Here is a 14,099-nt window from a genome sequence, read left to right on the forward strand (position 1 = left end):
CACCACAATTAATGATGATGTCAACATGGCACAAAGTGGTGCAAAATTTAAAGGAAAACCATACCCCCAAAGTAAAATATAAGAAGTTGTAAACATCTTTAGACATAGAAAGAGCAAATGCCAACACACCTCTAGAAAATATCAGCAAACTCTTTGTTGAGAGCAGTTGCTTTTATTAAGATGCCAGTGCAACATGTTAATTCTGTTCTACACTGGGGAAGGAAATGATAGAAATCAGCTTGTGAGTTATAACTTATTGAGAAGAGTTTAGTATTGCAGATTATTAGCACTGGTTTAAATCAGTAATTTCCTTAAGTACATCAGAAGGGTTTTCCTTCAAAATATTGCAAATTAAAGGCAACATCCAGAAATCTCTTGAGTTCTACATGGTGAGTGTTCTTATTTCCAGTGGCTGGAGCTGCTGCTGGGTCCCGACCAACGTACCTAAAGAAACAGTAAAAAACCCCAATGAAAAAGCTGCAATTTATCACAATTTGTCAAAAGATACAAATGTATAAATAGCTCTGCCAGTTTATCATAAAATACATACTTTGTGCACGTTTTTTACAATATTCATTAAGTGTTTTAGTCTGGCATATAGCTGCCAAATTATTGGCTCCTCTTTCGCGAGGCACTACTGGCGCATTAATCAATTTGAGTTTTTAAAAAACAGTAAAGATCATGTAAAGTCCTAAAGAATTTGGCTTATGAGTTTATTGGAGAAGTTCTATGACACCAAAGCTACAGCATGCACTTCTAAATTTCCTGCCATCACTGTTACACATACCAGTGATTGCAGTAGCCCCTTTCAATTGTAGGCACTGCATTTAATTTTGGGCTACCTACATACAGCAGCTGTCCTGTCAGGATGCTTTGCAAGCAGCTTGAGGGTTAATTTAGCATGCATGTTGCTTCTCCAATGAGAATACACTGAATATTCAGCACTCATTCTGCCCAGTAGGTGGAAAGGAATGGTACCTCTCAGTACAGCACAGCACTGCAAGTGACAATGACACTCAAATTGTGTCCTGTCTTTAATCTGACATGGATCCTTTATTTGCACTCACTTGCATCACTTACTTACTCACGCATCTCTACTAATGCAGTATTACATCATTTGTTTCTAAAATCACTAGAATAACATTTTTAGAGTTTATTGACTGTAACTACATAATTCTGACTACGTCAGAAAAATAATTGTATAGAACTCTTGCAGGGAATAACAGTGATGGGTCCCAAGTTGCTTTATAAGCAATCTCTACAAATAAAATGATGTGCATGACCAGCAGCAAATGCCTTACTGAGTAATTGCATCACTGGAATCTTCCCCAAACACCTGCTATTTTGCCCAGTACTTGCCTGTAGCAGGCTATAAAACTTTTCATTGTTTGTGATAGGGCAGCTACTTATAATCAGTGGTCATAATGCCATAAACAGTTTTTGTGCAATAAACTTGCAAAGGACATAAAAACTGAGCTAATTTCCAAACGTTTTACTTCTTTTACTGTGCCTAAAGGAGACATTCGCCTTTTTATGAAATGAAAAACTTGTTCCCTTTTCCAATGGGTTTCTATTTTTATTTTTTTTTCTAATTGTCTAAAATGTAAGTTTTAAAAAGTATTTTTTCTCAGTTGCAGCTCATCAAGTCTGGCTGCAACTCTCCAAACTGCTGCAGCTTGACACATTAGTTGATACACCATTGCTGCGAGAAATGTATCAGATTATCAGTTGGCCTGTAACAATGATAATACTATAGCGAATCGTGCGTTTTTTTGTGTCAATTTTAACGCAAAAAAGCATGCGATAACGCTTATCGACCTTTAGTGAATCAACCCTATAGAGTGCTAGCCTGCAAGAGGCTCTGCTTGGAGTAAAACTGTGTATCTATGCTTCCAGAAGACAGAAGTTTAAAAATAGGAACCTACTTTGAGGCCACTGGGAGCAACATCAGAGAGGGTGGTGAGCAACATGTTGCTCCCGAGCTACTAGTTGGGGATCACTGCTGTATAAGGAGCAGTCTCCCTATAACAAGGAAATAATCTGTAAATCTATAAATCACCCCAATCCACTACAAAAAAGAACCCCTTTACAGGTATAGGATCTACTATCCAAAATGCTTGGGATCTGGGGATTTCCTGGAAAGGGATCCCACCATAATTTTGATCACCATACTTTATATCTGCTAAAAATCATTTAAAGATAAAATAATCCCAATAGGATTGTTTTGCCACCAAGATGGATTCATGCAGCTTAGTTAGAATCAAGTACAAAGTACTGTTGTATTATTACAGAGAAATCATTTTTAGAAATTAGAATTATTTGCTTAGATGGCCATACCACAATTCAGAGTTTTCTGGATAATGGAATTCAGAATAAGGAAGGTCATAAGCAGCTATGGAGCTATGAATGATATAAGCACAAATTTGTTCCTTTCAGAAATAAAACTAATGCTGTCAGACACCCCGATTACAAATGGCTCAGTCTCAGCTTTATTACTTTTGTAGCTCTTAAGATTCCCAGGTCTCTGAAAGAGGGAAGCGATTCAAGGTCATTCCTCGCATTGCAGAGTGCATAATGATTTACATAGTTATCCTAGTGAAAGCACACTGTAATATCATGAGGTAGGTTTGTAAGCATGGCTCATTTACTTTCATACTGTGCAAGGTACTGACATACTAACAATTTATATCAAGTACATTAACCCTATCATTGGCACAGGCACAGTTAACTACATAAACTATATGTACTATATGTACACCCGCAGGTTTAGTGGGCAAAGTGCTATTTCAAGCACAATCTTAATGCTTTCTTTCCCATAATGCACTTTTTCACAGAGTTCCAGCTCTGGCAAGGTCACAAGGGGGCACTGTGTCAATGCAATTAATAACTGTACTCACACTTAGCTGTAAACTGGGCTCAATTACACTGAATGTTTTCCTAGTCCAGTTGGTGTCATTTCCACTGTTCAGTGCAAGTACCAGTTTCTTTAGATGCAAGTGCACCTATTGGGCTCAGGGATCTTTGGAGCTAGCGCCTGGTCCTTTGATGGTGGTAGTTCCAGGATACCTCTGCATCAATAGGTGCAGCTGCCCTCATTTTTGAAGCTCACAGCAAAAATGCCATTTTATAAATATAACATATTAGTGCTTTTCTCACTCAGCTTGTAAAGCCACCATGAATAGTGCTAAGTATGGGGAATAGTACAATGGATGACTATAATGGATGCTTAGGCAAGACTAAAACTGCAAGTTGAATCATACAACTAAAGCAAGATAATAATTATAGAGTAACTTATTAATATTCCAGTTCAGCAAACAGAAAGAAAAGTAAAATATAGAAGTGTAGTTGTAAGTTAACTCCAACTTCACATCATTCATAAATATTGAGATCTCTGGCCATTACAGCCAAATAAATAGGCAGTTTAGATTCACAAAACTATGTGAATCCCTAAACAGAACAAACATCTAAATCTAAATCTAGATCTAAATACTGTGCTTGTATAATTAATGCTGACTGAGATACCATGTGGAGCAGGAACAGCTCACGGCTCCACTGGTGAGGTTTTTCCATTATACTCAGAGCTTTGATTCATATACTAATTGCTTGAGTTGGACAAGAGAATTAGAAAAAATAAGCAAACACTGTATGTTTTTGTGTTCTAGACAAAGTTTGAAATTCTATTCTCCATAGATGTAAGATTGTGTGGTCACAAGGAGCTGAAAAGGAAGTTGAATCCAATATATTAAGGATCAATCTAGTACAGCAGATTCTACTACTCAAAATAACCAAGGAGTCAGTCTGTGTGGTGCTAATATATACACATCGCAAATACCATCTGGACTATTTGTGCTGTCAAAGTCTTATGTAGAGTGTTATTGGTTTCTTTCATTTTACATCATCTTGAGTCTTGTGGCTTTAATTTCACTGAAATCGTTTGGTCCACTGCATAAATTATGTAATTATGGTAATGCATGTGGATAGTTCCATTACTCAAATGCATTTGACACATGAATAAACAGTTATTGAGCATCAAAATGTCTACAAAGGCAACATGGACTCAAAACACAAGGTATAGTCAAGTCAGTGAAATAAAAACTATTAAAATGCAGTCACAGGTTGAAGATCAAGCCTGTAATCTCTATGCATTTGCATTCTCTTATTCCTCAAACTATGGGGCATATTTAATAAAGGCCACATTTTCTCCAAGACTAACTCTGTCTAACTCTGCATCAATATGTCATGCATAGTTTTGTGGTACCATTGCATATTTACTAAAAATCATACTTATGCTATTGCAAGCATAATGTGCCACAATGTATCATATGTGTATAGAATTAATGTGTAAACCCTCTACCCCACTGAATTGTGAAAATACACAGCCAAATTTGCACCATAAGGCAGTGTTCATATCCCAATATTAGCACGGAGCATGGATAATCAGATGCAAAAGTGGCAGCTGAACTTATAATTCTACAGCTTGGTCCTGGTAAAATTACCTTTGGCAAAAATTGGGGTTGCTCTCCTTGGTATACTTTCAAAATTGTTGTAAACACATTATAATAAATTCCTGATGTCACAGCAAAAAATGCTAAAAATAGTCCAAATTTTAAGTTTGGCCTCTTTAGTAAATATGCCCCAATATGTTAGACTCATTTAACAGCATTTACCAAACAGGCCTTGCATGGTTTAGGATGGTGAGAAAACGTGCTTTAACGTAGTCATAATATCCCATATTTTTGTGTTCTTCTTGGCACCAAACCAGTTCTGAGGTGGCATACTTCTCAGCTTCTTGCTTCACCAAATCAAAGGGAAACGGCGAGAGCTGTATGAAAAACGGTAAGACACTTCCAATAAAGATTTTGCTTGCCCAAAAAAGTAATACATAAATTATTACAAGTAAAACTACATTTATGATTCAACAGTATTATCTATGTGTTTGTACGAGGTGACAAATTAAACAGGTCTAAGGGGAATAGACAGTTCTTTAGGTTATAAGCAAATGAAATCTAGACTTTAATGTGTCCATAGGTTTCATTCTTGTCATAAAGCTGCAGTAATCACCCCTTGCACATGTACTGAATCCACCGATTGGCACTAGAGTGTATGGATTCTCAGGGACACTGACACAGACAGCATTGTAGCCACTAAGAATTAAGCATACATTACAAAGCAGAGGTTTAAGGGCCTGTAGATTGTGTATGATTGATTTGCTGTAAAATACTGCTGCATAGCCAGAAACCTTAAACAGCTCTAAAGCTAGTCATATACAAAATTATAATTGGACAATCTTGTCTAATTTTAGCTTTATTGCCTAAATAGATGCATAGACTATTCTATGATGAGATCAGATACCAGTCAGCCTTAGCTTTTAGTATTATGTAGACTGTGATATTCTGAAACAGTTTGCATTAGGTCTTTGTTTTTAATTACTTAGTTTTTTGTTCAGCAGCTCTTATATTTGGATTTTTTTTTTTTTTTTTGCTGTCAGGGTCAGTGGCCCCTATTTGAATGCTGGAAGGCGTCAGAAGAGGAAGGCAAACAATTGAACAACTATAAAAATGAAGGATAAATGTAACAGTTACTAAGGAAAGGGCATTCTATAACACACTAAAAGGTTAACTCAAAGGGGATGTTAAATCAAAATCTTAACTCTATTTTTATATATCTAACTGGAGCTCTGTATTCCTCAGTGCCTGCAGCAGTATGGGGGAGTGGGTGTGTATTACTCTCTGCATATGTTTCACTTCCTTACCTGTGCCTGAGTTGCCCTTATCAACACTTGACCAATGACAATCCAGTAAACAAACTCCTTTTTCAAATTTGGTACAGGACAGTCCCTGCTTTTGTTTTTTTTTCAAGTCTGCTTTTTTTCACATCTGGACGGCCACTGGCCCTGTAGGTTTCCAGGAGGTAGTTGTGTGTGTGTGTGTGTGTGCATAAGATGCAAAATACAAAGGTTTCTAATTAAAAAATGGTACAGATATTGTAATGGGTTTATATTGTAAATATGTATTTTATTTGATCTAAATAACACACACAAGGATTATAATTATAATTCCCAACGTCTGTGTTACAATGATAGTCAAAAAATAAAATGTTGCAGTGTAACAGAAGGAATTCAACTACCAATGAGTATAATGCATTTAGAGTACATTTTAAGTCTACATCAATATTACATTATCTCCATCTTCCTAGAGAAAAAAAAGTACCTGCTCCAACCTAGTGATAGCCACTTGGTTATCCAACCCTTTGTTGTGTCTCTCTTTTACCAGCTCATAATAAATTTTCCCGGTGCAGAAAATGACCCTTTTAACCGCCTGAGGATTGTGGGATGCTGCACCATTTTCAGGAATCACACGCTGAAAATTTGTACCTTGAGGTTAGAGAAAGTACATTTCCATTAGCTCTTAATATCGACTGTTACCTACATGAAATCCAAAGAGGCTTTATAAACAACATACAGAGCAGAAGAGTTGTATATTTAGCCCTGTTTAATTACAAGGAAAAGATAATTTAAGTACCACATAAGTCAAATGTCCACTTAGCTAATTTTCAGTTAAAGCAATTTGCACTTGTGGTTTTTACAAACCTGTGACAGATGGAGAACACATTTTATTATCATGTAAATCAACTTCCTGCCCAATTCAATATATAAATTAAACATGGAAATGTGCACTTCTGGTACTTTCCCCTCTCTATTCAAACAAGTCTGTGTCAAACCCATTCTTAAAAAGGTTACACTGGACCCGTACTGTCTATCGTCCAGTCTCTCTCCTGCCCCTAGCCTCTAAACTTCTGGAACATCTTGTCTTTTCTGGTGTCATTAACTTCCTCTGCACCCATAATCTGCTGGACTCTATACAGTCTGGTTTTCGACCTGCGCACTCCTCTGAGACGGCAAATGATGTATGTATATATGCATGTATATCTTTATTTATAAAGTGCTACTTATGTATGCAGCGCTGTACGGTAGAATACATTAATACAAACAAAATAAATACAAAGTATTACAATAAACACAAATAAATAAAAGATATAGTTGCAATAAGAGAAGAGTCAAAGACACAAGAGGATGGAGGATCTCCAGACTGCCAAGGCCAAGACGCTACTCAGTTCTCATTCATTCTCTCAGTAACCTCTGCTTTTGATACGGTCGACTATTCTGTACTTATGCAAATTCTCTATTCTCTGGGTATCCGGGATGAAGCAGCATCCTGGTTCTCTTCCTCTCTTCTCTCTAACCCCTCCTCCGTTGCTCTTGCTAACAAATCCTCTACCCTGGTTCAGCTTAGTGTGGGCGTGCCTCAAGGTTCTGTATTTTGTCCTTTGCTGTTCTCCCTGTACATTCTCTCTTTAGGAGACCTTATTTCTTCTTTTGGTCTTAAATATCACATATATGCAGATGACAACCAGATATATTTAGACACCCCTTCACTGACCACTGATGTTCAAACCCAGATTGCTAACTGCCTCCTGGTTATCTCCTCCTGGATGAACCAACGCCACCTCAAACTTAACAGAGTAAAACAGAGTTCATGGTCTTCCTGCCCAAACCTAGCTCTTCTCCTCCTTTCACCATTACTATTGACGGCATGACCATTAACCCTCTTAATTCAGCACACTACCTTGAGGTTATCTTTGACCAGGCCCTCTCTTTCTCTAACCATTTATTATGACATCCTCCCTGTGTTAATTGTATATATTGTAAGATTGTCCTTGCGTGCTTTATAAATAAATAAATTTATACATGCATACATATTTTCCAAGTGTATTTCACTTGGAAAATGTAAATAAACATAAGTAATTAAAACATAATAAACTGTAGCCCAGCAGTGGTAAACTGGTGTGTTTGCTTCGGAAACACTACTAAAGTTTATATGAAACAAACTGCTTTGTAGTATTGGAGGCAATTGAAATAGGGCTGAATGGCACAGGTTAAGGGTGAAGACACATGAAGCTACTAGTAACTTCTCCTTGTAGTGGCTACAAAAATAGACAATGCTGATCATTTACTGATAACAGTCTCAACATGTGTTTTACCAGAGGCAATTCTCAGTATTGTCTGTGGCTGGGTATTTTCTGGCATTCAGTAGCTGTGAAAAAGTAGCTGCTACTAGTAGCTCCGCGTGTCTTCACCCTAAGGGCTCTGACACACGGGGAGATTAGTCGCCCGCGACAAATCTTCCTGTTCGCGGGCGACTAATCTCCCCGAGTTAGCACCAGTTGCCATCCCACCAGCAAACATGTAAGTCGCCGGTGGGATGGCACACGCGGCGGCGCGATTTCGGCAAATCGCCGAAAATGCCTCGCGAGGCAACTTTGGCGATTTGCCGAAATCGCCTGCGCGGCGTGTACCATGTTCGCCGGTGGGATGGTAGTTCGGGGAGATTAGTCGCACAAGTTTTTAATCTCCCCGTGTGCCAGAGCCCTAAATAGTGGACAACAGAAAAGCTTTGTAGAACACCACTGTATTCTACTTATCTGTTATCTAATCTGTGCCTTTTTTCCTTTGACTAGCTGCCCCTATGGCTACACAGCAGCTTATTTATATAATCTATAAACTGAAGCAAACACACCAGTTTAACCATTGCTGGGCAACAGTACATGATATTTTAATTACTTTAAATGACTATCACTTTACTTTAAATTACTTAAATCATTTTTGGTATAATTTGTCAATGAAGTAATCTAAAAAGGGCAGCATACTTTTGCTTGAGTTTAAGATTTAGGTTCATAGTTTTTGTTCCTTTTAACTTGATATGGTAATTTTGTGTTATCAGTGACTAATATGTGTTGAACCAGATAACATAGGTGTATTCTCAGAATAAATGACACTGTAGGATAAATAAGTATGGTACGTGTATACAGGGTGCATGTAAATTTTTTAAAATGCTTACCTTAATGCTTACCTGAACGCCACATGGTGTATTTTAATTTCTTAAAACATTCACAAAATGAGTGTACTAATGTGTGGGCAAGTTACCGAAGTTTTGACCCAATCCATCACAGCTTTCTAGAAAGTGTGCAGAGGTACAAGGAGCCTCATATTTATGACCTGCCTTAAGAAGCCTGTATCTGTGTCTTACATAATATATAAGGTGCAAAGACTGTTGGATATTCTTTCTGCCCATCAAGTGTCTCTTTCATGCCCCCCAGCGCTGCTTAAAATCCAATACACAACACACTGTAGTAGCAAATCCAAGGCATACTGCCTGGGCAAGCAGTTCAGGTTTGCGGGACAAATGCTGAACACTACATTTGCTGCATTATCCAAAAAGACATTTCAGCTTTTTAATGTACATCATTTTATATGATTGTCTGTTAAAAGAACACCAAATACTGAAGGTATTTATACTGACCTGTGTTCATGTCATCAAAGCTAGATTTTGCTTCTGGATGCCTCAGCAATGATTTAGGTGTAAAAATAATTAGCTGGAATGTTATACAAAAGAGAGATTAGTCATAGGATACTTCATTGTCTTGTCCTTTTCTACTCTTCTCTCTCATGTTTCTCATGGTCTAAGAGCTCTAGCACACGGGGAGATTAGTCGCCTGTGACAAATCTCCCTGTTCGCGGGTGACAAATCTCCCCGAAATGCCATCCAAAAATGTAAATCGCCTGTGGGATGGCATACGCAGTTGCGCGATTCGCCCGTGGGATGGCATTTCGGGGAGATTAGTCACCCGCTAACAGGGAGATTTGTCGTGGGCGACTAATCTGCCCGTGTGCCAGAGCCCTAAGATTCAAACTAGGCCTTGGCATTTAAAGTACACAGAGGCCCAATAGATAGTGAGTCTGTGGCATCTCACAGCAAACTCTCAGGCATTTGCCAGAATCTACAAATTGCCAGTTCAGGCCTGCTACCTTTTTTCTGATATACTTACAGGTTTACGGAAGGGCAGCAGAATTTGTCTTCTAAGAACATGAAAATAACTGGCTGGAGTAGAACAGTTCACCACAATCCAGTTACAGTCATAAAGCTGGCAAACTTCAAAATCATTTGTAAATTCCTAAACACAAAAGTTCTTGTCAGTGCAACCTAATACAGTAAACACCTGCCATGGACCACCCAATGAACCATATTAATGTTCAGCATACAACAATAGTAACAAACCTTCAGCTTATCATTAAAGCTTCAATGGAACCAATAAATATGTATTATACTGTACTGTATGGTAGCAGTGGCACGTTTCATGAATGGAGAAGCAATATGATTGTGTCTCTCTTTCAAAACTGGGAAGCCATTAGCATATAATTTGTCAGCTATAATACCTCTGCATGCTTTTAGGAATAAAGATGCTGTTTGTAAAAACTTAGGGGGAATGTTTATAAAAAACTGCAGTGTCATGCAAAAAAATCACATACAATCACAACTAATCCATTGCTAATTTCCCAGCTTTCTGCATATTTATGAAAAATCATTGGTAGGTTAATCATGGTCACAGTAAGTCATGGGAGAAATTGCAATTTGCAGTTTCTATACATTTTTAAACCAGTAAAGCCATTTCTGCATTTTTCCACATTTAAATTGGCCTGGTTTCAATGTTCATGTTTTATTGATAGCTTTTTAATAAATCTTGCAAAATCACTATTTGTGACTTTCTGCAATTCAGTGATTTTGTTGAATTTTAGGAACAGTTGCAATTTTTGATGAACCAGCCCCTTAGATTTGTATTTGAAGACGCAATCCTACAAATAAACCTAAAAAAATTGCTAAATGGCAGTATTGAATGATTTTGCATCCCAGTGCTTGAATTAGGTTAACAAAGTGGAAGAATGCTATGTGAGCTGCACATAGCACAGCATGCTAAGTCACACCCACAAGTATAAGCCCCACCCACTTTCATAATTAATCTCACCCACTAACACTTTCTGGTTTCGCCCACTTTAATGCAAAGTCATTTTGCTATTTCCATCTACTGAACCGTTTGATGCCCAATATGCTTAGATTAACCAAAGTATCTGGCCTGAAGAGACCCTAAAATAAAAATAGCACATATGAATTTCTCGGCTGGCAATTCATCTACAGAAAACACAGCACCCTGCCTGCATATCTTACAACACAGCACAACCCCAGCATATTATATTACCCCACAATTTTTAATATATATCGTTCTTCCACCATTCCTCATTCTACTACCAAATACACCTTGTGTTCTCTACATTCATTTTCTCTATTTCTTTCTCCCATTTTCTTCTTTCCTCTATAACCCTTTTTGATTCCTCATCTATGTAACACTTCTCCATCTCCTCTCTATTTTTCTTCCAGCAATATTTTTTTCCAATTTATCATCTATATGCCCTTTTAATGAGCTTTTTAAGCTCACATTTTTATTTTTTCCCTTAACTCTTTTCCACCATTTTATCCTACTATCCACCCCACTTATCTTTATTCATCATGTCTTCTTTCCATTTTATAGTTTTATTTCCTCCCAGTCTTTATTTCTTCCTTTAAGTCTTTATTCAGTCTTTATTTCAGCCATAAACTGCAGTGCTGCTAATTTCTAACATTCTACAAGTTTAGGTATGGCTACAGCTACAGCCACGTGGGGATTGCATAGGCTGGAGGAAGGTTCAAAATTTACTCTCCAGCCTATCCAATCTCTGTGTGGCTGTCTGGAACTTAAAGGAGAACTAAACCCTAATATATATATATATATATATATATATATATATATATATATATGCCATATTTTATATTATAAACTGACTGCACTGGCTTAAAGTTTCAGCATCTCTATAGTAGCAATGATATAGGCCTTTACAGTTGTCACAGGAGCTCCCCATATTGGATTCTGTAAGAACTGTTCAGGACAGTACACATGCTCATTGAGCTCTGAGCAGCTGTTGAGAAGCTAAGCTTAGGGGTTGTTGCAAATTACCAAGCAGAAAATTTTGCTGGCCTGTCATATAATCTGATGCTACAGGGCTGATTATTCAATTCTTATGCTATTGTCCAGGTTTCTGTCATGTAATGTGAATCCGAATGAAATACTAATCAGCCTTTTACTGTTACAATTTTATTCTATTTATGCAGTATATATTGAGTCGGCCCCTAAGCTCAGTAACTGACAGCAGCACAGAGCATGTGCAGTGAATCAGCAGAAGAGAAGATGGAAAACTACTGGGGCATCTTGAAAGGCACAGATCTTCCCTGCTAAAGGGTTCTGGTCACCTTGGGCTGGTACAGAATCCCAAAACATAATGTACAACATTTTGCCCTACTTCTTTAGTTAGGCTTTAGTTCTCCTTTAAACTTTGAAAAAAAGACAAGCCATTAGGCTGTAGAACAAGGGTGGGCAAACTACGGCCCGCGGGCCACATCCAGTCCATTGGTCTTTTTAATCCAGCCCACCGACTCCGCAAGTCTCATCACGCGAGACTTGGCGTCTGGTTACTGACGAGCAGAAACAGTGTAACGCTGGCCCGGCCTGTCTGTAAGTCAATGTGGCCCCTGAGCCAAAAGTTTGCCCACCCCTGCTGTAGAAAGTTAAAAAATACTAGCACTGCAGGTTATACATTTAAAGAATGTGCAAGTACAGAGAAGCAAAACAAAGCTCCTGTATTACAATAAAGAAATAAAGTGGAGAGATGTCATCCTTCTGCATCCCACCCCAATTCCAACACTGCTCCAACCAACTGTTCTGGCCATATGGTGCAGAAAAATCAAATTTGCACCCCTTAAAACAGGGGGTCAAGTTCACGGTCCCTCAGACTGTTGGGGGGCCAGACTATAGTTAGTCCTCAAACTACAGTCCCCCCCTGCTCCCCGCCTCACCCTTGGCTACTACCTATCTGCTGCAGCTGGGCTGAGGACCACACTGAGGCAGATAGGTATTAGCCAGGGGTGAGGACACAGCAGGGGTCAGGTAAATGACCTTGGGGGGCTGTATCCGGCCTGTGGGCCTTAGTTTTAGGATCCCTGCCTTAACCCATGCAATTGACAGTTGTGCCCCTACATCCTCCATGCATGCCGTGCTCAGCAAGCTTATTTCTGATAGGGATTGCTTTGAAAATCCACTTTAAAACTCCTGTAGGGTTTTGATTTACATAAAGCAGGAACCCTCACAAAACTTTCAAAATAAGTTGTACTTTTACACAAATAAACTAATATATCTACTTAGCATTTCTCTGTATAATAAACAATAAGTAATTTTTAAATAAATAGTTTTTTTTTACAGAAATGTAATTACACACTAGTTCAAGCATATTCAGAAAGCTTATGGCGTCCTTTAAAAAAAAAACATAGAATTTTCCTAGGAAATGTAAAAGTTGGCCCCAGGAAATGCCCCAGAAATGAATGAGAGCAAGATGGTATTTGTTTGCAATAAATGGAAAAATGAAACCTATTGGTTTCTGCCCACAGTATCTTTTCTGTCTGAACAAAAGGTCACACATTAAGGGTAAATTAAATTAAATAAAGATACTAGATCAGAATATTAAGAAGGTCTTAAACCAATAAATTATTTTTTATTGCATTGTGATGAAATGTTTCCTTTTTTGAATGTTTGAATTTGTAAAGATTTAATTAGCAAATGAACTTTAAAGGTTTCGGTTTAATCAGTGTCTTAGTGATGTATAATCAATCCCTGTGTCTAACAAAATAGATAAATCACCCACAAATATAATAATCCACAATTTTATAAAATGATGTCTAGGGGCTTTAACCCAGATACCCCCATTCCTGATATACAGCATCTTTATACAACATATATGAACCATACTTTTCTTCTGATATATAGTGCTCTTTGAAAACACAGCACTTCAATGTCATTATGGTTAATATTCCTTATGGCCATGAATCTCTGTCATAATATTCCCTATCACTGGGCATAAGCCATAACCCTGATTTCATTATCCAGTGACCAGGACACAAGAAAGAAATAGGCAACAGACCATTCACCACTCCAACATACAAAGGATTCTTCCACAGGTATAATCAGAGAATAAGGTCAAGAAGCAGCAGGGCATAGTGATAGACAAATCAACTTACAGGATAAGCATCAGAGTCGTCATTGCTCATCTGCAGAAACCTTTCAGGTCTGGCTGATGAATGCTCAGGCCCCTGGTAATAACATTAGACATGAGAAGTTTAAAA

At 38.0% G+C, this 14,099-nt stretch overlaps 1 protein-coding gene across 1 annotated transcript in view; it reads right to left on the reverse strand.

Moving 5' to 3' along the window:
- Positions 1-150: 150 nt before the first annotated feature.
- ogdhl (oxoglutarate dehydrogenase like) overlaps positions 151-14,099 on the reverse strand; it is a 56,039-nt gene continuing 42,090 nt past the window's right edge. The window contains exons 18-23 of the mRNA XM_002933905.5: positions 13,995-14,066; positions 9,886-10,011; positions 9,360-9,432; positions 6,210-6,373; positions 4,668-4,822; positions 151-444 (exon numbers count right to left, since the gene is read on the reverse strand). Of these exons, the coding sequence (XP_002933951.2) occupies positions 321-444; positions 4,668-4,822; positions 6,210-6,373; positions 9,360-9,432; positions 9,886-10,011; positions 13,995-14,066 (714 nt within the window). The 3' untranslated portion in view covers positions 151-320. The remainder of the gene's footprint in view (positions 445-4,667; positions 4,823-6,209; positions 6,374-9,359; positions 9,433-9,885; positions 10,012-13,994; positions 14,067-14,099) is intronic.

This window comes from Xenopus tropicalis, chromosome 7 (assembly GCF_000004195.4).
Source record: "Xenopus tropicalis strain Nigerian chromosome 7, UCB_Xtro_10.0, whole genome shotgun sequence".
Taxonomy (NCBI): Eukaryota; Metazoa; Chordata; class Amphibia; order Anura; family Pipidae; genus Xenopus; species Xenopus tropicalis.